Consider the following 20,133-nt stretch of genomic DNA (forward strand, 5'->3'; position numbering starts at 1 on the left):
GCTTGGTATTTTTATTGGGAATTTGACTGTTTTTATTATTTCTGAGAGAGGTCGTAAATATTCCCACACAAACTCCCATGATTTCGCCATGACTCTTTTTTTGTAAGATGGTAATCTCACAGCTGGAGCGTAGGCCACCTATGGTTTACTTTGCTTGAGTTGATCACCTCAAGGAGCGTGACGCTGGTTTGCTTGCTCACTAGTAGTGCGTTTTCTATGTGGTATCCAAGCACATGATCAAGTCCTACAAAGAGCCTATTGACCTCACCACACAATCATCTCCGGTGTGATCTGAAGCTATTATATAGAAACAAAACCTTTCCTAAACGATATGGGTGAGCAAATTACAATTGTACTTTTATTAAAACCACACGTCATGAATCGTTGTCTAAAAAGGCGACAGATAATTGGTCCACCATTAAGGCTATTCATTTGTGTTGGGAAGATATTAAAAATAGTCATTTCTCAAATGAGCACGGCTCTAGGTCTAAGCCTTGCAAGGCGAGCACTCAGCGCACCTTGCATTTCGATTTTCCGTTTTAAGTCGAAACCTGCGAGCAAAAAAATGGTGAGGTGGCTTCCCGCGGGATGGATCTTTGCTTTTCTGGCTCTTGGCACATTGACAGAAGCATCGCACTTTCGACACAGCAGTATAATGTGGGCTCCAGACGATTCTAACAGCAACACGGTATAGTGTTTAGTAATTCTTTCAAAACAGTTTCGAACTACTCCAGGGCAGAAAGTGATTTAGTATTTCAAGTACTAAATTTAAGTTGAGTGGAACTCAGCACATAGAAGATGGTACATGTATACATATTTACTTGCCAATGAAGGTGTTCACAAATGCCAATTTCTACAAATAGAGGGAAGTTGATGAGTCGGCAAATTTGGCCTTCAAAATCCTATGAATTACAAGTTTTGAAATTTTTGAGCGAATGGCTCGATTTGGCCCAATATCTGGATTCTCTCTGCCTTTGGATAGTATGTTCGTGGTCTTTTGACGAATTTTTTTCATTTTTTGACATTGGACTTCCATCTGTTAACGGTCCAGGACTTCAATTTTAAATGTAATGGTACTATTTTCTCGAACGCCTCTACCCACTCATGCACGGGAAGTTAACGCACATGTGGCTTTGGACGATGATAACATCCGATCGACCTATAGAGCGAGAGAAAACAGCGCACATCGGCTGATTCGCATAACCATCATCCTCCCCCCTCCTCCCCCGAATGTTATTTTGGAAGGACCAACGTTCAAATATTTTGTTTAATTTTCAACTTCAAAAGGTTTGGCCTTTTAAACACAAGGTAACATATTGAAATAGTCTTATACTAGGATAACAAAAAGCATCAAAGAGATCGGGATAAACCCAAAACGAGCAAGGATGTTGAAGGATGGCGAAGATATTCACGGATTGCAAAAATATACAAGTAAACGTATATTTTCTTCTGACATAGCTGTTTAGTAAATATATAAAGTATACCAAAGGTACAATTCGTTTTTCTCAAAAGTCCATTTTTACTTTGTAAAAGCTCTTCCAAATTCGAAACATTTGCCATCTTGAAAGGCGCCATCTTTCCCAAGACGTTATGGGTAGAACGTCTAAAGCTTCGTTTTACAATCGCGTAAAATAAGTATGGATCTTTTCCACAGCCGTTGTTTGCCAGTCTCGTCACGATTTTTTTACTTACAGTTTGCTTGAATATATTCAATTTTTCATAATGGTAAAGCGTTGTGTCGTCCTGTTTGTACTAATTCAAACAAAACTGGGCATACAATGCAAAGATTTCCAAATGAAGCAAATTAAATTTGAAGCGACAATGGGTTAAATTTGCTCAAGCGAAAACTCCGATTTCGTCGAGCCGTTCAAACATTCTGTTGTTTGTAGCAATCATTTTTCGCCCGATTGTTATAAGAAAGGCTCTATGGTTGGAATGGGCCTCCAAAAAAAAAAAAAGCTTCTTCCTGGTGCTGTACCGACGATTCAGGCCCTACCAGAAGCAAACTAGGAAAAAAGGGACCAATACATTCGGCAGACGGCGAGGATTCGGATATGGCCGACCGAACTGAGAAACGACCGAGGAAAATTTCAGCTCTTCAAAAGTTAGAGGTCAACAGAATAAGCACAAAATTGATTTACACGGAAACCTTTTCAATCTATTGAAAGATTATAGGTAGGCCAGTTTCTCAGGAGCCAGCGCTGAGCCCAATAAACATGATAAAGACATTGGCCTGTCTGAACCTTTGCATGAGTTTGAAACACGTATTAAAGAAAGAGAATTCGTTGACGTCGGTATTTAATTTGATCTAGAATTTTGTTGGTTCGATGTAAAAAATTCTATACACGATCCTACAAAAAACCCTTATGTTCTAGAAGGGAACCATACCAGCCCCACCTACTGCTTCCTTTAAGCCGGAAACCCTGCAAAGAAACAGCAGTTGAAGAATTTGGTCACGGTTTTCAAAGCAGTAGAACTACATTAAAAAGTCAGTAGGACAACGTTTTTTGTTAATATTTTATTTTTATTTTACTCGTTTCCGGTGTGATTATCTGTGCCTCACTGCCGCCGATTGTACCCTTGCCTTATCGAATTTTCATGCCAAATAATAATAAATCGCACAGTAAATTAAATACCAGTGCGAGTTTCTGAGACGATCAGCACCGATGACAACCGGTTTCATGCTGTCTTCGTGCGGATGGTTTCAGTGAACCCTACGCGGCTCATATTTAAAGGATGTGGCCCAGGCATTCGAGTCACATTCTTCTGAAAAAACGTTGTCCGAACTACTGCCACTTGTACGAGCTGCCCTACCAAGCAGTTCTACTGTTGAATATGTATTGCGCAATACGTTAATTCAACCGCTTACGTCAAGACTTCTTGCTATTGTTTTCACCAGCAGTGGAAGTTGAAGTGTTAAATGGGACTGTGCATGTTTTGCTTTGTCAAACACAAGATCCCTCAAGATGAGTGGGCCATTGATCATAATAATAAATTCAACTTTCACGCTTTAGACACACTAATCATGAGACGTGAACTGATGATCATTGGCGCAGATAGCTGTTTACATGAAGTTATGATATGATAATCGCTGAATTGCAAACTGTTTCAAAACATAAGTTAATCTCAGAATAACAATTCCTGAAAGCCTTCCTCGTTCCGAACATTTTGCGCAACGTACATCACAGTTCTGCGCGGTTTTCAGACAAATATTGCAGGTTAATAGCTGACCACAATCAAGTGGTTTATACCGAGCACCTTGGCTAATGGACGTCGTTCAGTTCCGTCTGATGTGGAGAAAATACAAAATAAAATGAGCAAATGAAGGTACTAACTGTATAACTGTTGAGCTGGGGAGTTAGAAGAGTGAAACATTCAGTTGAACACTAACTTCTAAACTGATCTTCAACTACAACTTGATAATCGACTGAGAAGTTGACAATCAACAAAGTGTTTATGATCGATAGGCTTAGCCCCCAATCGAGAAAACTAGGCCGGCCTAATTCCCCAGTACACAGACTCGAGGCGTACCGACAAGCCTCAAAGAAAAAGAAGAATGATTTGTTCCATACTCCATTTTGGTAAAAACGAAAGAACGAAGAAACTTTCATCAGAATGTTTTCGTTGAATCCTGAGCATAAACGTAAAATTTCGCACAATGTAGTCAGTATTGAGCCTTCACTGTTTCCTTTAGGGTTGCATTTGCTGAAAGGCGATTAGGAGAAACCCCATTCGGGAATATTTTGACCAAATTTAGTTCATTAAAGGTGAAGCACTGGAAGTCCATCCGTGCGATCTGAAGCTTATTGGAGACAATTCAAAACTACGCACTTGATGGTATGAGATCACAAACATGGAATGAGAAAGCATTCTTGTAAAGTTCCTGATTTTTTGTAGCTCCAGGCAATGTTCAACAGATTTCAACATATGGTCAGTTAATACATAATCAGGAACCACTTAGTATCCATCCTAGCAAAACGGTAAAAATAGCTTTCCTTCATAGGGTGATTTTAAGAAAAACTCATGAGTCATGTTATAAGAATTAATTGCACGACACAGTCATCATCCGTAAGATCTGAAGCTATTATTTAGAAACAAAACCTTTCCTAAATAATGCGGGCAAGCAAATTACAATTGCACTTTTATTAGAACCATCATGTCATGTATCGTTTTCGTAACGTCATCTTTGAAAGGCTTTCCGTAGTTTCTTTGACCTTCTCGCATTGAACTGAAATATTTCCCGGCGAAAGTATTTCGATGATTATTTTTAAAAAAAAAAAAAAAAAAAAGGAATTGCAAATGATGCTGCGCGTTTCCTACAGTTTTATTATTAGCTTTAGCGATAACGCCACAGTTAAAGCCATACGTTGGACTTCCTCTTGGCATAAACCCTTTTTTCCGTGACGGAATAGATTTAATTCAGGTCAGAAGGAAGTGGTGAAACATGTATATTTGCCGTTTTCGGTTACTTGCCTATATGATCTGTATTTCAGGAAAAGAAATATTGAAAAATCGTTGAGAAGCAGTTCATTTGAAGAGAAGTTACCTGAAAGAATGTTCCGAGACATACCATAGTTAAAGGTGGTCTTTTTAGCTTTGTGCCCAAATTAAGCAAGAAAATTGCTTATTTCAAGGTTATAAAGTTTCTACTTCGACATGCATGTTTAAGTTATCAAAAATACTGCTGCTGCAGTCCTTATTTCCTTCCAATCCTACGCGTGTGTGATGCTTCCTTTTGATCCCTGTTATAGCGAAGCGAGGTCGAAACAATGTCGTCATGCTACTGCGATCTGGAAAGAGTCACTTTTCGAGCAATCTCCAATGCGGTGCTCGAATAGAAAGTTTTAGAGGTTTAAACAGCTTTAATAAGAAATCAATGATCCCTCATCATGACGAGTCCATCATGTAATCAAAAATTATCTTGTAATTATTTGATACAAAAAGCAACTTAAGGCTTGGACGTCCCTCCAATGTGATAGCCTTATGATGTCTACTTCAAAAAAATTAATTTCTCCCGAGCCTTGCCTTTATGGTGCAAACTGGTGAAATTTAAGGAGGAGTGTTCCCAACTAGAACATCTACGTGTTTATGATAAGAAGGTTGAAAGTGACCGAGAAAAGTGATATGCAAACGAGGCATGGAGTGAATTTTCAGTGAATAACGTCATAATGAGTAAAAGCTATTATACAGTTTAGTAATGTCAATTCAACCCAAGGAGGGGAGGTGCTAGGGGCCTACCGTTCTACTAGCTGTATAGAATTCATTGAATTTATGTTTCCCTTGTTTGCTTTTTTCAAATGCTTGATCGGTCCATGCAGGGGTCTTTGTGACACAGGAATGCATATTGTAAAAATCGTTACCTGGTGTCACAGGGCTATGTTTTCATGGATTTCACAGACTCTATCCTCTTACTGCTTTGAACGAGTTACCAGTTAATTGTTCTATAATAAGAAATGAAGGATGATGGCACTTTGAAAGGATAACAACAAAGGCCGACTCAATTCCTTCACTTTTTTTTCCTTCTATTTCAGATACACTTTCGATTTCGCATCGGGTGGAGACGATCGTATACCGGTAATCTTTACTGTGATCAGAGTACGATAAGCAGCAATCAGCTCATTTCTTTCGGAGGCTCATGGGGTGCAACATGCGCCAATTCTCTTAATCCTGTTTGTGGGTCGACTACAATCGGAAATACTTACTTCTACTGCACGGACTACAGTACCACCGAGGATTGGACAGTGGGTGAAAATAATTTCACGCATACTTTCAGCAACAGCGAAAAGGAATGGCATGTGAGGTATGTCCATGAGGGATTCTCGTGCTTTCGACTCAAACTAAATATATCCCACGGCAGCAGATTAATATTCTTCATAATCAACAAATATCTGATCTATTTGTGTAGCAATTTTGCATAGCATGTGCATGGCGGTGGATGATAAGATCCAGAGGTACCAATGTAGTTTTGATACATTTTTCAACGAAATAAAAATTCTCTAGCACTCTGCTTTTTGTCTTTGATTTCAGTTTTTCAGGTTGCTGTTGGATCGCTCTTAGTCATTATGGTGGTTCTAGCAGCTGGAGAGTAGAAACTACCATTAACCTTTCGCCACGATCAGATAATGGCAAAATTAATTCTTCCCCGGTAACAAGAAGCCCAGCCATTGTTCGATTTCCAGGAGGTTGTCGTCAGTCATTCAGAATTCCAGTTGAAGACCCGGATGGGGATACAGTGAAATGCCGTTTTGCGACTACTTCAGAGTCTCTCAGAGACAATACCAGTTTTCCTTACGGCACACTGGATGAGGTAATTGATAGCGAAAGTCACATCCAGCTGTAAAAAAAATTTTAAAAAAGATACAAAAGAAGATATCAGAAGGATTCTGGCTACAATCGTCTAGCGAAATTAATCAAACTTCCCAAAAAACAGCCTCATTTGATAATAAGAAAGAGCCTGGATGTTTCCTAAGGCAATTCCTCCTGAACAAAACGGATACTAAACATTAATCAATTTCGATCAGTTTTTACACGAGTATTTTTGGGGGAACTCATAGATAAGGGTACCAATGCCTTGAGTTTCCATCATTCATATTTAACATGGTCCTCAGAAAAATGAGAAGGTCTGGAGCTCGTACTGAAGCAAGCCCGAGGCTTTGGGAATTCAGGCTTGCAGGTGTTAAAGACGGGTAACTAAGGCTCCTTAAGGTGATTAAAATTTAGTTTCCTTTTACAATACCAATACATAATCCAGCAAACAATTTATGTAAGATAAACTCATCGTCTGAAGTTCATCTTGATTTTAAACCAGAATGTGATTGTGACTCATTACAAAGGAAGTGCACTGATGATCAGTAAACTAGAAGGGGAAAATTACAAATCGTATGTTAGCACCCTCATAGGTGTTGTTTCACAAGATAAACTTTCTCTTGCAGACTTCTTGCGTTCTTACATATGATGGATCACAACAAGCTGTTGGCGGAATTTATGCGATAGCATTAACTTTAGAAGACTTTCCAGCGGGGACAGCAAACTTCGGCAGCGTCACACCGTTCAGCGGTATCCCATTACAGTTTCTTGTCATGGTAATTGGTAACCATACTGGCCATTGTCATGAAAAGCCTTCCTTTACCGCATCCACCCCAAGAGATGGTGAATGTTCTGATGTCCCGATTGGCTCTGCATATAGTGCCGTAATAGAAGTGCAGGTTGCAGACTTCTCAAAATCGTATGTTTACAGAACTAGAATAAATGATCAGGATTGTTTGGTTTTCCATCTTTTTTTTTTTTTTTTTTTTTTCATAGCCAAACGAAATAAGTATTAATTCATGGTAGACTGCTCACACGCTCAAATAGCTTGCAGACTCGCAACGGCAGGGTTCGCCGCTCGTGTTGCAGCGCCAATAAAAAGCAAACTGTCTCGCGAAGTCTTGAATTATGCTTCATTGGAGCGGCTACTGAATGAAAAAAAAACTCGTTCATTCGGTAATTTTTAACTGTGCACAAGTTATTTAATTTATTCATTTCAGCATTGTGGAAATAACTACTGCTTCTCCATCTGGAATGCATCTTACATCTTTGCGCAATCAAGGGCAAGTCTACTACAGAAATGTCACCTGGTATCCAAGTCAGTATCAAATTGGACAGCAGTTGTTCTGCTTTAAGGCAATAGACTCTGTTGGGTAAGAATTACAGGTGGTACGGACAGCAATCCCAAGAATATTCACTTGTGGGGTTTACGGTTGCCCAATGTTATTCTCAAATCGCGGGAAAAATAAAAAGTTTCCCTTTCCGCTAGAAATACGATTTTTCTAGTATCGTACAAGCAGCGCAACTTTTCAATACTGTATAGTTTTGGTTTTGCTGAGCTTCGCTGTGTAATTGGTCTAGAAACCTTGTGAGTTTCCCCATTTTTTAAGCTGTTTGCTTGTTTTTCCTTTAAGCTCTCACTCGCTCCTGGTGATATTTTCCTTTTACTCTAATTAGCTCTTGCTATAATCGTTTATCTAACTCGTACTTTATTCTAATGTTATGTATTTTTGACAGACTGGAAAGTGACTGGCGATGCGTGACAATTCTTGTTGGCATGAGCAAGTATATAAGATATACTTCTTATCTAAGAATCGAACGTTTTTTATCCCGATCGTATTAATTTCATTTTGTGTGGCAAAAGAATTAAAAGTACTAGCAAAGGATCTGCCGGTTAGGTGTCCACGATCACCAAGTAACTTTAATCGAATTACAAAAATAGTGGAAGCTATCGCTGAACTTTAAGGGATAGGTATTGGAACTGCATCTTTCAAATTTTTATTAAACCGTTGATATAACTTCACTCGAGTACCTCTATCTGAGTCACACTGGAATTTTCGAAAATATTTTATACGGACTCGAGAGCAAATTCAACCAGTGTGATAGCCATTTATATTGTCTTTTTGTCGTTGGTTTTCCATTCGGGGCAGGGCAGACACCATAAGGTACAAAGCCTAGTCTCAAAAATCTTAAGGAAACAAATGGAATTTAGGAAGATGTTTTTCGTCTTGTCACGAGCGTGGGACAAAGACAAAGAGGAATCGAACCTTAGACCTTCGGATTCCGCGCTCCGATGCTCTACCACTGAGCCACAGGGACTCTATGGTGAGCGAGGTCTTTTACGAAGTTTATATGACACACGTCCTGCATACTGCTAGGATCAGCAATGTCGATAGCGTAATATTTGTAGATGAACTTCGTAATAGACCTCGCTCACCGTAGAGTCTCTGTGGCATCGGAGCGCGGAATCCGTTGTTCTGAGGTTCGATTCCTCATGGGGACTCAGAATATTTTCTTTGTCCCACGCTCGTGACAAGATGGAAAACATCGTTCTTGGTTCTTTATCGAGCTCAAAACTTACCATCTCTATTATTTCTATCTACAAATGGAATTTCTTGTTAAAGATGCGGCTTGAATGCAAATTGGTATCATCAAAATCATGTTATATGAACTATTGCATAAAGTTGTGTATTTCATTCCGTAAACTAAGGTTCACCAAATGATAAAAAACGTTTTTTTCTTCAGGCAGTACTCCTCGAGCGATGTTAGCAAATCGCAAACCCATAACACCGGCCAGCAGATTTGGATCAGGTTATTCCAACTGGAGCATTCACTTTGACCGAACAGTAAGGATAATCAGTGTGTAAAACTCGTGTTACTCGCCATCTAATTTCAACTTTCAGTTGCGGGTTAGTTTCACGGGTAACAAGACATGGCTTTATCAAAAACATTTGAGATCAGGATATTTTTCCAATGAAAATGTCTGCGGCAGTTATTCATTGATCTGTCTGAGCTAGATTGATTGTTTAGTTTACTCACTTTCGTGCTTCTAATGAACATATCCCTCATTGTACGCTTTTAGTAAGCTCATAACTCACAACATCGGCATTATTCTGTTATTTAATTGGTATTTAAGAGTGTTTTCCACATATGATTCATACGCGAGGAGACCACCATCCTGAATAATCATCTGCACTGCTTTGTCTGTTTGTTGTATAAAACAAGGAGATTCCAATTTGCCCTGTGACTAGTCCGTTCGCCATAATCTATTAAATCAAATTTCTAGACAGACAAAGGACAATACCGTAGTAAAGTTTACCATAGGATTACCTGCGCTCGGACGGTTCCGGTTCTTTCTCCAAGAGTATTAATCTCGGGTTCTCCAGTTTTTGACCCTCCATAAAAAATACTAACAGTCTAAATATCCATTCGGGGTCCTGGAAACAGTGGACAAAGACTCACCTCACGGATATGCCAGTACTGTAAAGGGCCTTGCGGTTTCTAACTGTATGACCACAACGAAAGGGGTTCACATGATAGAACTCTCTTCTTTGTACCACCTCTAATAGTATAATGATATTGAGAATAAGCTTTAATGGCCGGGAGTGCTTTTTATCTTCTACAGATTAAGAAACCTCGAACATCGTCTTACATAAGACTCGTCTTGCTGCCTAGTGGACAGACAGTCTACAAAGTAGACGCACTCTCTCAAAACGTGACAATTGGTAGTAATTCAACCACACTGCATTTTGCGATTCCCCATCCTGTGCTGAGCATGGATGGATTATATGCAATCCTGATAGATAAAGGAGTAGTTGTTGGACAAGGCTGTTCCTCTGGCGGTACACCCACACCCGGAATAGCATCCTTAAGTGCATGGAGATTCTACGTTTATGGCGTCTGTTCTTCTGGATATTCTCTACGCTCACCTGACTTCCAGAGCTGTGTTGGTACGCAAAATTTTAGATTTTCTTAATTCCTGAAAACAGAACCTTAGATAAAATGGTTCACTCAACAATCTATTAGGAAAATCTTCATCAAGGGGTTTTGAGGATTTGATTTAATTTTATCATGTGGCTGTGTTAATGCCTCAGCCTTCATGTTCTTCCTATGACACTTTACCTAGACTATGGAAGTAGCGTCTAAAGGATTCTGAGCATGCATGTCCCCAAAAGAAATCTCATCCATTCGTTCTTCTTTCCTTTTGTCTGTCCATCAATCTGTGGATTCTTCCTTCTAATCATACACCTTGGTCATTCAGTCACTCATACATTCACCCATCCTTCTCCTGGCCTGCAAATAGTCTACAACACCAATGCACCCGTCCTCTCTGTTTGTACGAATCTTGCAGTGACGTTTTCCTTTTTTTTCGCCTTTAAGATGTAGATGAATGTGCTTACTCTGGTTCCAGAGGTGAGTGTCTGTAGCTTCAGTGTCTTCAGATTACTATAACAGCAATAACGACAAACACACTGTCGCCTAAGGCTGGAAAAATTGTTTAACCTTATACCGATCCGTTATAATTTTCTTCTTCTGTATATGGAATGCTTCAGGTCCGTCCAATATCTTTCCGGAGTTCACGTTACCCGCAGGTTGTGATCAGGACTGTGACAACACTCCCGGAAATTACAGCTGTTCCTGTGAAAGAGGATTTCAACTACAGTCGGACGGGAAGTCTTGTACAGGTGAGAAACATGAGAAGTATTGACTAACCATAATCGGCTAGTGTCTGGTACTCGTATTCATATCGCTCTCTTTACAAACAAAAACAACGATTTAATAAGAACATCCGTACAAGTCCTTTAGAATGTAACACTTATTTTGATTACTCTCATAAACCGCCAATCGCTCTCTGGAAACGGCCAAAATATCTACACCTAATTGTACCTAATTAACAAAGTGGCAAACACCTCTGAAGCTTCAGCCCTTCTCCTCTGCATGAATCTCTGTATTAAAGGCTCTAAACATTCTTAATCGGTTGCCATGCAGTGTTGTCAAACTGAAAGGTGGAGTGAGCCTTTTTTTTTAGATATCAACGAATGTACCATCAATAATGGGGGCTGCAGTCATCAGTGCTTCAACATCCCTGGAGCATTTTACTGTGGATGTCCTAAAGGATTAACCATGGGATTGAACAATTTGACTTGTGTTGGTAAGCAATGGCAAATTTCACATTTAAGAGATATCAGTTTACTCCAAGCCGCTTGGATCCTATTTTAAATCTCTTTATTTCTGTGTGTAAGTAATAAAGAAGTCTAGATTTCTCACGGGAGTAGAGCATAGAATCTTAGTCCCCTGTAAAAATAATACGCGGACCGGACCACCGACTCAGTGGTCAGATATTCTACAAGCTAAAGTAGGGTGAGCTCGTTAGTGACTACAGCTATATGCTCAGATTATGTACTAGGTGGTCTTCATTTCCTAGGATTACAAATTTCGAAAGTGTCTTGTTTGAAGAGCAACTTGGATGGCAAATTTTGAGTACGTTTATGAGAAAAAAAAACGTCAGATGTTCGTGACGAGTTTTTAACTGTTAAAATACAGTATTTATTTCCCTCTGTCCGTTACTTGATAATAAGAAGCAGCAAAACTCTAAAACTTGAAATTTGAAATTATTATTCTCAAGTTTGTAAATCTTCTGTCATATTTTAGACCAAAGTGCAAGTGTTTCGTGTGGGGAGAACAGAATGACGGTTTCTCTGGAAAAGCAAAGATTCCACTACTTTACAGTCAATCAACTACGCTTGCGCTATGCCTCATGCAAAGCCACCGAGAATTCCACCCACTTCTTGATCAGCACCTCTTTAGATAGCTGTGGGACGCAGCGAAACGAAACCGAAGAAAATTTAATCTTTTGGAATGAGGTCCTGGCCGACGCCCTGATAATCGATGGTGTGGTTACTCGTTCACATGATATAAAACTACCATTTTACTGCCGATACTCCAGAAAGAAGTTAATGAGTCTGGCCTTCACACCTCAGAGGATTTACTTCGGAAATGAAAGTAACTTAACTTAATAGATAACTTTATTTAAGCGTGGATGTGATTAACACCGCAGAACTGGCGTTATTAACGTTAGAAAGGACCCCAAGTCGGTTTTATTAGCATGAAGCAATCAGGAGTAACTCAGGGTCACCCAAGTAGATAGAGGGATAGTTGTTGAAAATCTCAAACCCTCTGGGTATTTGAAAAGTGAAACGGAGCAATTAGACTCGGAACAAACAAGAGCATTCCAACTGAGCCTTATACTTCCAGATAAAATGCTCTAAACCATGTAAACCACTCTGCCATGCCAGCTTTACTTAGGAATCTTGACCTCTAAAGAAAATTTTGCTGTAAGAGTAAGTACAATCTTCTGTTTAGGGAAATGACTGGGGTTATTACCTGAAATAGAGATTTCCTTCGACCTTTGTCGTGAAATGCCCCGTATGAACCAAATTCTACCTTGTTTGAAATCAATACTGAGAAAGTTTCCTTAAGGTACCTTTTCAGCTGGTTATAACGATAAAAATAAGGAAGAAGTTGACGTAATCTTTTTTCTATAATTTTTCTAATTTTCACTATTTAGCGGGATATGGTTCGTTCACCTTCAAGATGGACTTTTATAGGAATTCGTCTTTCGCCACGCCCTTCACGGAGCAAGACTACCCTCTATCAGTGGCTCTGAATGAGTTTGTTTATTTACAGTACAGTGTGGCGTCCTCAGCTAACTTAGTCATCATGGCTGAAAACTGTAAGGCGACTAAAGACGCAAGCTTTTATTCGTGGCCGCAATACACCTTCCTTCGAAACGGGTAAGCATATAAATATACCTTGATTAAGCAGAACGAGCTGCGAGTTAAGCTTTCAAAACTTTCAAAGCCTGACACGATTTTTGCAACACAATATAAAAGGCTGTAGTTAAGACAACCTATACAATAAAACTAATGAATAACAACGCTCGAAGCGTTGTATATTCATTCTTAATCGCTATTTGGTCCTTGGCCGTTATACGGTCTTGTTGGTGAACCGATCGTAGGTCATCAAGGGTCCATTCTGAGGCTCTAATATTTACAATCTTATTTATTTCATTTTCGTATTGTTTTCGTTTTTTCATTATTTCAACGAAAAGATGCCCCACAGATTCAACACTTGACTACAGTTATAATCCAACCCGACACTACCAACAGTTTAAAATCAGAGCGCTCAGATTTAGGTATGACTACGACACAGTGTACTTCCATTGTGAGCTGCTGGCCTGTCACCGTAATTATCCTGATTCCAGGTTGGTCTCAAATTATTCAGTTACACTGCAAACAAGCGAAGTTAGAATGAATTACCCCACCTGGATGTTAGAGAACTTACGATCCCTATAGGCGTGACTGCAAAATGTCTCAGCCGATTTTGCTTTTTCTTGTTTAGTTGTCATAAAATCCGTGGAATGCTTCCACAAGAAATATCACATCTTGCCTGCGTGGTGTGATTGATGAATTCGGTGAATGGTAAAGTTTAATTCTTGGTATCGATATAAATATATATTTTGCATGCAAACCAAGTGCAAACCGCCGGAGCTTATCCAAATCCATCCCCGTACCATAAATATTGCTATCCTTCCGCGCGGAGCACTAGTCCGTCGAAGAAGGTTGCGTCAATTCTCTTTGTAAAAATTTTCCCTGACACGTCTTTACTATTAGTTTACACTCCTGGTCCGAAACAGGAAATTTAAGAGGAAAGTGGCTTGATCATGTTAATAAACAACACGATAGCCTTGAAAGGGCGAGCACCTGAACCTTTCGTTCACGATCACGGTGCAATTACCATTTCAGGCCATCTTGATTAGCAGTGCCTTCTTAGGGATGGCTTAACAGACTTATAGAGAGGATATAAAAACAAGGCAAGGTTAAGGTGGCTCACTGGTCCACTGGTCCACTAATGGAAAATTTCAAAATGGGGTTATCCAAAAATGCATTGCTAATTCTTCTCCATTTTTGTCCACGTGCTAATCATTCGAAATTCAAAATCCGACGAACACTTTTGCAGGTGCAGTAAGGGCTGTATAAAGAACAAGAGAAAGAGGAGAGAAGTGACAAGAGATGAAGGAAACCAAGAAGAGAGTACAAACAAAGTCATTCTTACAGGTGGACCTGTAGTGTTCGAGACGGCAAAAAAAGACGAACCACTCGATCACCGTAGGTTTTCGAAAAAATAACTCGTTAACACAGTGTTTTTATCCGTTTCTTACGTTACGATCCTTTTTTTGAATCAGCTCTAAGAAGCTCAGGTTGCATTAGTGTCACCGCGTCTTTCAAATGATCCTTCTACTATTTGTAAGGGAAGAATAATACCATCTGGAGTGTATGTATTGATCTATAGCAAATGATAAGGATTTAGATCCAATGTCTAACACCCATGCGCTAAACCCACAACCAGGTATTCATTTGAGACCCTGCTGTCCTACCTCCTTAATGAGAAAAACTTTTTTCACCCTGTTACTGCTTCTTTGCAAAAGGATGCGTCTTTTATCTGTACCATCAGAGCCCAGCCCCACACCTGTACTCAGCAATACATTTGCAACTCTTACCCGACTCTGTAATGATAATAACGTCTCATAGATTTTGTCTAGCCTCAGCATACAAGCCACGATTCTTTTGGCCGGCGCAATATTCAAGCAGTTCACGAATCTGATTGGCTGTTAGGAAAATGAATCGCAAAGCAAGATCCAAAACTAAATTCTTTAAGAGGCCTTGACCCTCGTTGCTAACTGAAACGATCACGGCTCAGAGGTTGGGACTTGAATGATTTGGTTCAGCAGGGGAATGAAATGTGTTCTTGTCTGTTGTTTTATAGAGCCAGGTCAAAGTAAACATACAGCTCTGATCGGGGGTGTAGCAGGCGCTGGAGTATTTGGACTGGTCGCAGTTGTAGCTCTGGCTGTTTTGTTGGTCAAGTTCCGAAAGACGCAACGGTTACCAAACAGCAAGAATGACGAGAGAGTCGGACACAACAATCTTGCTTTCAAGCCGGAAGATGACGCGAAAGGAAAACAAAGCAGTGCTTAAAACGATTACAGTGTTAAATGACTAATGGTAACTTCAATTGTATGCTAAATTGCCTGAATTTATAGCCTGTTCGTCACTCTTCAGGGAGGACATATGTGACCCTCCATGGGATTTCAGGGAGTAAGGCGAACGCACGCTCACGGTACACTAGCACGTTAAAACAAAAGAACGAGCTTTTAACACGTTAGCTGCGGGTAAGTTACTTGCCTCATTAATTTCGTAGCCGTTGTCTTGCTTCACACGGTAGAAACAAAGGAACGTGTTAAGATCTTGCTCGCAACTTTGTACGATATAACACAGTGACCGTCTTAGCGCGTAATATGCCAAGATCGGCGTACAGTAAATAATACGCGGCTTCGTTCAGAAAGCTTCGTGTTGCGCAGGTTAACCAGCGGTAACGGATTCACAAAGATTCAGTACCGGGCTTATTAACTTCGTGAAGCGATAAGGATTCATATTTTGCAAGGTTAGAATTAAGTTTTAAAAAGGTAATTCATGTGTTCAAACTGAGCTCCTCTGGACCTTGTGAAACACGTCGTGCTCACTGAATTCCTTGTGAAATTCCTAAGGGAAAGAGTAGTGATTTGCCGTGAATGTTTCCTTTTTTATCAAAACTTTCGGATAGGACAGAAGATCTTCATTTTCGCCTATATTCTGTAGGTAATATACTGTACAAACACCACTCTCACAGTAATTTATTGAGAAGCTGTTACACAAGTAACAAAGTAAGGTGGGTTGTACAAGCTAGCGTGAACAAAGAACTTAGCGTGTTATAGAAACAAAGCTCTACCGTGTTAGCCAGATATGAACAATGGCTACAACACGCTTTCTAAAATCAATTGTTCTTATGCGCATATCTGCACGGTAAGCGTGTCATGCCAAAAGCGTGCGAGCGTGTTAGACGTGCCGTGTGCGTGCGTTCACCTTATTTCCTGAAATCCATGGGAGGGTCACATATTTTTTTGCGTATTTCTATATTGTAGAGCGCGTGAAAACTAACGTTAGCTGCACCAAGAGCTCAATGTTATTTTGAAGGTGTCCTACACTTAGCAGTACAGCAGTGTGTTTAGTCAAACCTTTTAAATTTGAGCATATACCGAGATCATGTATAATCAGCCATCAATAATAATAACCATAATAACTTTTTTTTTCAACGTTCTTTTTTTATGTCTAACATGGTTTTGTTAACATTGTTAAAGTAGAGAAATAATAAACCGCTTTGCCACAATTTTGCAAAATATCTCGCCTGGTTCTTACAGTTATATGCACTCTTCTTTCAAATGTTCTCAAAAGTTGATTGCCCAAATGAATGAAATACATAATAAAATGTTTGGACGACTAGGGACACAACTATTTTGAAAACATTTCAGTAACCCAGCCTCCAACCACCTGCTGCCATCGTTATAAAAAAAAAGACATAATCATTTGAAGCCCCGTTTACGTTCAAGTCTTCTTTTGGCACGGCCCGGATAAAAAAGGGTCTGTGTACCCAAAAAAGCAGCACGGCTCGGATGATTTTAACAGTGTAAACGTTAAATTTGAACCCGAGCCGTGCTAGAGTTTTACCCGTGCTCGGACCAAGTCGGGAGGTAGTCCGAGCACGAGTAAAAATGGTCACCGAGCCATTATTTTGGATTTCCAGTACAGTGTAAACAGGTATCCGAGCCGTGCCTCCATTTTTACTGAACATTTATTACATTATTGCACATGAGTGGAATAAGGTAAAATGGCGGTCGCCAGTGAAACGGGTCAGAGAGGAAAGACTTGGAAAGATTTAAAGCGAAGTACGAGCCCTATTAGATCTGATGAAAGAAGAAACAATAGCTTTTAACTTAGACAACGCGAAGACACCTGAAGAAAAACGATCAGGGTACTATGTCGTCCAAGTGCAACTTGAAAATAGAGGTAAGATTTTCTTCATTCGAATGTGGTTGTTGTCGTTGTTGTTATAGGCGCTGTGCTGTTCATAAAGTTAGAAATGTCTGTTTGAAGTAAAAACTTACATATTTATTCATTTCAGGAATAGACTACAGTGTGGATTCAATAATAAACAAATGGAAGAAGCTGAAGCAACAGTTCAAGAAAGAAGTGTGATCATTCAGAGGGTGAATCTATTAATGATGCTGAAAGTTCCGAAATTGGTAAGAATATCAGTATGTGGTTTGTTTTTCATTATGGAAACATCGGACGGTCGGTCATGTATTTTTTTTAATTCCCCTACCTTATCTTAATTAGGATGTGCATATTACTCTGACTCAGTTCTGGTACATATGAAGCATATGAAACATGGTTCAGGCAATAAATTGAAGTACAGAGATCAACTTTAGATAGTACATGGAATCTACGTACGTTCGATGCGTTTATGTGAGTCATTTGTAACGGAAACGCTTTTTAAGAGGCTAGTACAAACGTTAGGTCACAGGTACAGGTCATTGTTTTACCCATACTGAAATAAACTTTAAAAGGCCTCCTATAGCTAGGCCTTAACTCTACACCTAATGATTTTTAAGACGGTGTTTAGGGTTAGGGCTGTTTCAGTATGGGTAAAACAATAATCTGTACCTGTGACCTGCTCTTTCTACCAATTACCTCTAAATAATCATAATGCTGTTGTTTGTTATTTTTGTAATATCTGCGGAACAATTCGACCTATGAAAATGGCATAGTTGATGAACAGCAGACCAGTGAAGGTCAAAGTGCTAAGGTGCAGGAGGACCTGGAAGACCCTCAGAAAGAACTAGGACAAGAAGGGAAAAAGGCCCTTAAAAAGAGATGCAGAAACCTTGAGTACTTCAAGAAAGCCAACTAAAACTAAGTTAGAAAAGTCCCTTGAAATGTTGTGTGATAGCTTTAAGGAAGCAACTGAAATGGAGATGCAACAGCAGCAAAAGATTGAAGAAGAGCGCAATAAGAGAGAAATGGAAATTCAGTTGAAGCTAAGGCAACTGAAGATGGAACGAAGACGAGAAGAAAGGCAGCACGAGTTGTCAGTTTTACAGTTACTCTCTCGGCAAGCTCCTATGGCGGCATTTCTTGTCAGTCAAAATTTTAGCCAGAGCTATCAAAATGACGGTTTCATATTTCGAAATAATGCTGGCTGTAGTCTTCTTGCTTATGCTACTGAAATAAAAGTAGTTGTTGTTCTTATCTCTATGTATGTTCTTATCTCTAGGTAAACTTTATTAATGAAAAAGCAACAGGATTGTCAAAAGTCAGTTTCATAATCCAATCTCAATTTACATTCGGCCAAGGTATACAATATCAAAAAGTGTTTTTCATACAAAAATAATCATAAGACGATATTAAACATTTTAAATTTAAATTTCTATCAGCTCCTGAACCGATTTATCTTCCTTCCTCTGTCATAAAAAAGTTGGCTAATATGTTGCGGGTATCTGATGCATCAGCCCTCTCTCGGGCATTCATTCTGAATGGCACATTTCCATCTTCTGGCTGAGGGTAGGAACTGTCTTGAGCTTGTTCAAACCATTCGTTGAACAGTGGATCTCTTCTCAGATCAGATATATTATGCAATGTACATGAGGCGGCCACTAGATGAATAACACCCTAAACTTTCATGTCAATGCGCTTTGAAAATCTAGGAAAACGACCTTTCCAACGTCCGAATGTGTCTTCAACGGTCATTCTGGGACGACTGAGGCGGTAATTGAAACGTCGATACTTTCTTGGGGTGTTCTGATTTTCCGGAAATGGCTCCAGCAACCAAGGTAACATAGGATATGCTGGATTGCCAAGTATACATGGATGGATATCCTGGCCAAGTATGGTCTCTTTGATATCAGGAAAGAGGGCACCATCATTCCCCAGTTTATACATTTCAGAATTCGACAACACGCGTGCGTCATGCACGCTTCCGGGTCAGTCAACTACAATGTCCCTAAATAAATACCGTGAGTCCACTCAAGCCGGCATGATAATACTGTGATAAGGCTTTCGATTTACGTAGTCCGTGTGGTTTTGTGAAAGGGCCTTTATCGGGACATTAGTTCCATCTATGGCTCCCACATACATGGGAAAGCCCCATTCTTCTTTATAAGTTGCCATCACTTGTTTCAAATGGTCTCCTTTCGGTATGGTGATATATCTTGATTTTAACCTTTTAAAGATGGCCTGCCCCGCAGACCTCTTTTACGCAAAGGATCGTGATACTCCAAACAAATTAGCCACGGAACGATATTCTGCGGTGGGTGCCATGAAGTAAATTGTCAAAGCCACTCGCTGAAATGTAGGAACCGCTTTCCGTAATTTCGAATCTGTGAGAGTAATATCATCTTCCACTTCATTTACAATGTAAAGAACGGTTCCTTTAGACAAGTGGACGTTTTAATGCCACTGCTTTTCTGAGAACTCATTGCAAGCCATTGCGATCCAGGCATCAGTTCTGGGTCCGACCCAAAGAGTTCGATCTCTCGGAGGATTCACAACGATAGCCAATGCTATCATCAACATCATCAATTTCTTGCGCTTTTCTTTTGGTATCTGACGTTTCCTTATTAAACTCTCGAATTCGCCCTGTTCACCACGACGCAATCTCGAGAGGACAAGCATGGCACTGACAGTCGCCATGTTGGAAATTGTTAATTCCGAAATCATTTTGGCGCTGACCAAGACGTACAAGGGCTCAGCAAATGTGAGTGAGTTTTAGTCGAGCCGTGCGACTTCGCTTGCCGAGACGTGCTGAGTTTCTCTAGTGAGTCCTTACGCCTAAACTTTTATGTTGTCTCCTTACGCTTAACCTTTATAGCACCAGATAACCTAGCACTTAATG

At 39.8% G+C, this 20,133-nt stretch overlaps 1 protein-coding gene across 1 annotated transcript; it reads left to right on the forward strand.

Annotated features, from left to right (window-relative positions):
* The first annotated feature begins 454 nt into the window (after positions 1-454).
* Positions 455-16,576, forward strand: LOC149046922 (uncharacterized). The gene is made up of 16 exons (XM_089204368.1): positions 455-688; positions 5,532-5,800; positions 6,028-6,307; positions 6,933-7,225; positions 7,527-7,679; positions 8,044-8,091; positions 9,056-9,152; positions 9,932-10,256; positions 10,687-10,719; positions 10,860-10,991; positions 11,336-11,458; positions 11,959-12,309; positions 12,875-13,100; positions 13,418-13,570; positions 14,326-14,474; positions 15,133-16,576. The coding sequence occupies exons 1-16, from the start codon at positions 470-472 to the stop codon at positions 15,342-15,344; spliced, it is 3,063 nt and encodes a 1,020-aa protein (XP_089060494.1). The 5' UTR covers positions 455-469; the 3' UTR covers positions 15,345-16,576.
* Positions 16,577-20,133: the final 3,557 nt, after the last annotated feature.

Source organism: Pocillopora damicornis, chromosome 4 (assembly GCF_964200805.1).
Source record: "Pocillopora damicornis chromosome 4, jaPocDami1.2, whole genome shotgun sequence".
Lineage (NCBI taxonomy): Eukaryota > Metazoa > Cnidaria > Anthozoa > Scleractinia > Pocilloporidae > Pocillopora > Pocillopora damicornis.

Excerpts from the sequence above, each read along its gene's own strand:
- LOC149046922 (XM_089204368.1), top strand. The coding sequence starts at position 470 with ATGAGCACGGCTCTAGGTCTAAGCCTTGCAAGGCGAGCACTCAGCGCA. Across the intron at positions 7,680-8,043 it reads AAGGCAATAGACTCTGTTGG|ACTGGAAAGTGACTGGCGAT; the intron begins GTAAGAATTACA and ends TATTTTTGACAG. Across the intron at positions 12,310-12,874 it reads GATTTACTTCGGAAATGAAA|CGGGATATGGTTCGTTCACC; the intron begins GTAACTTAACTT and ends TTCACTATTTAG.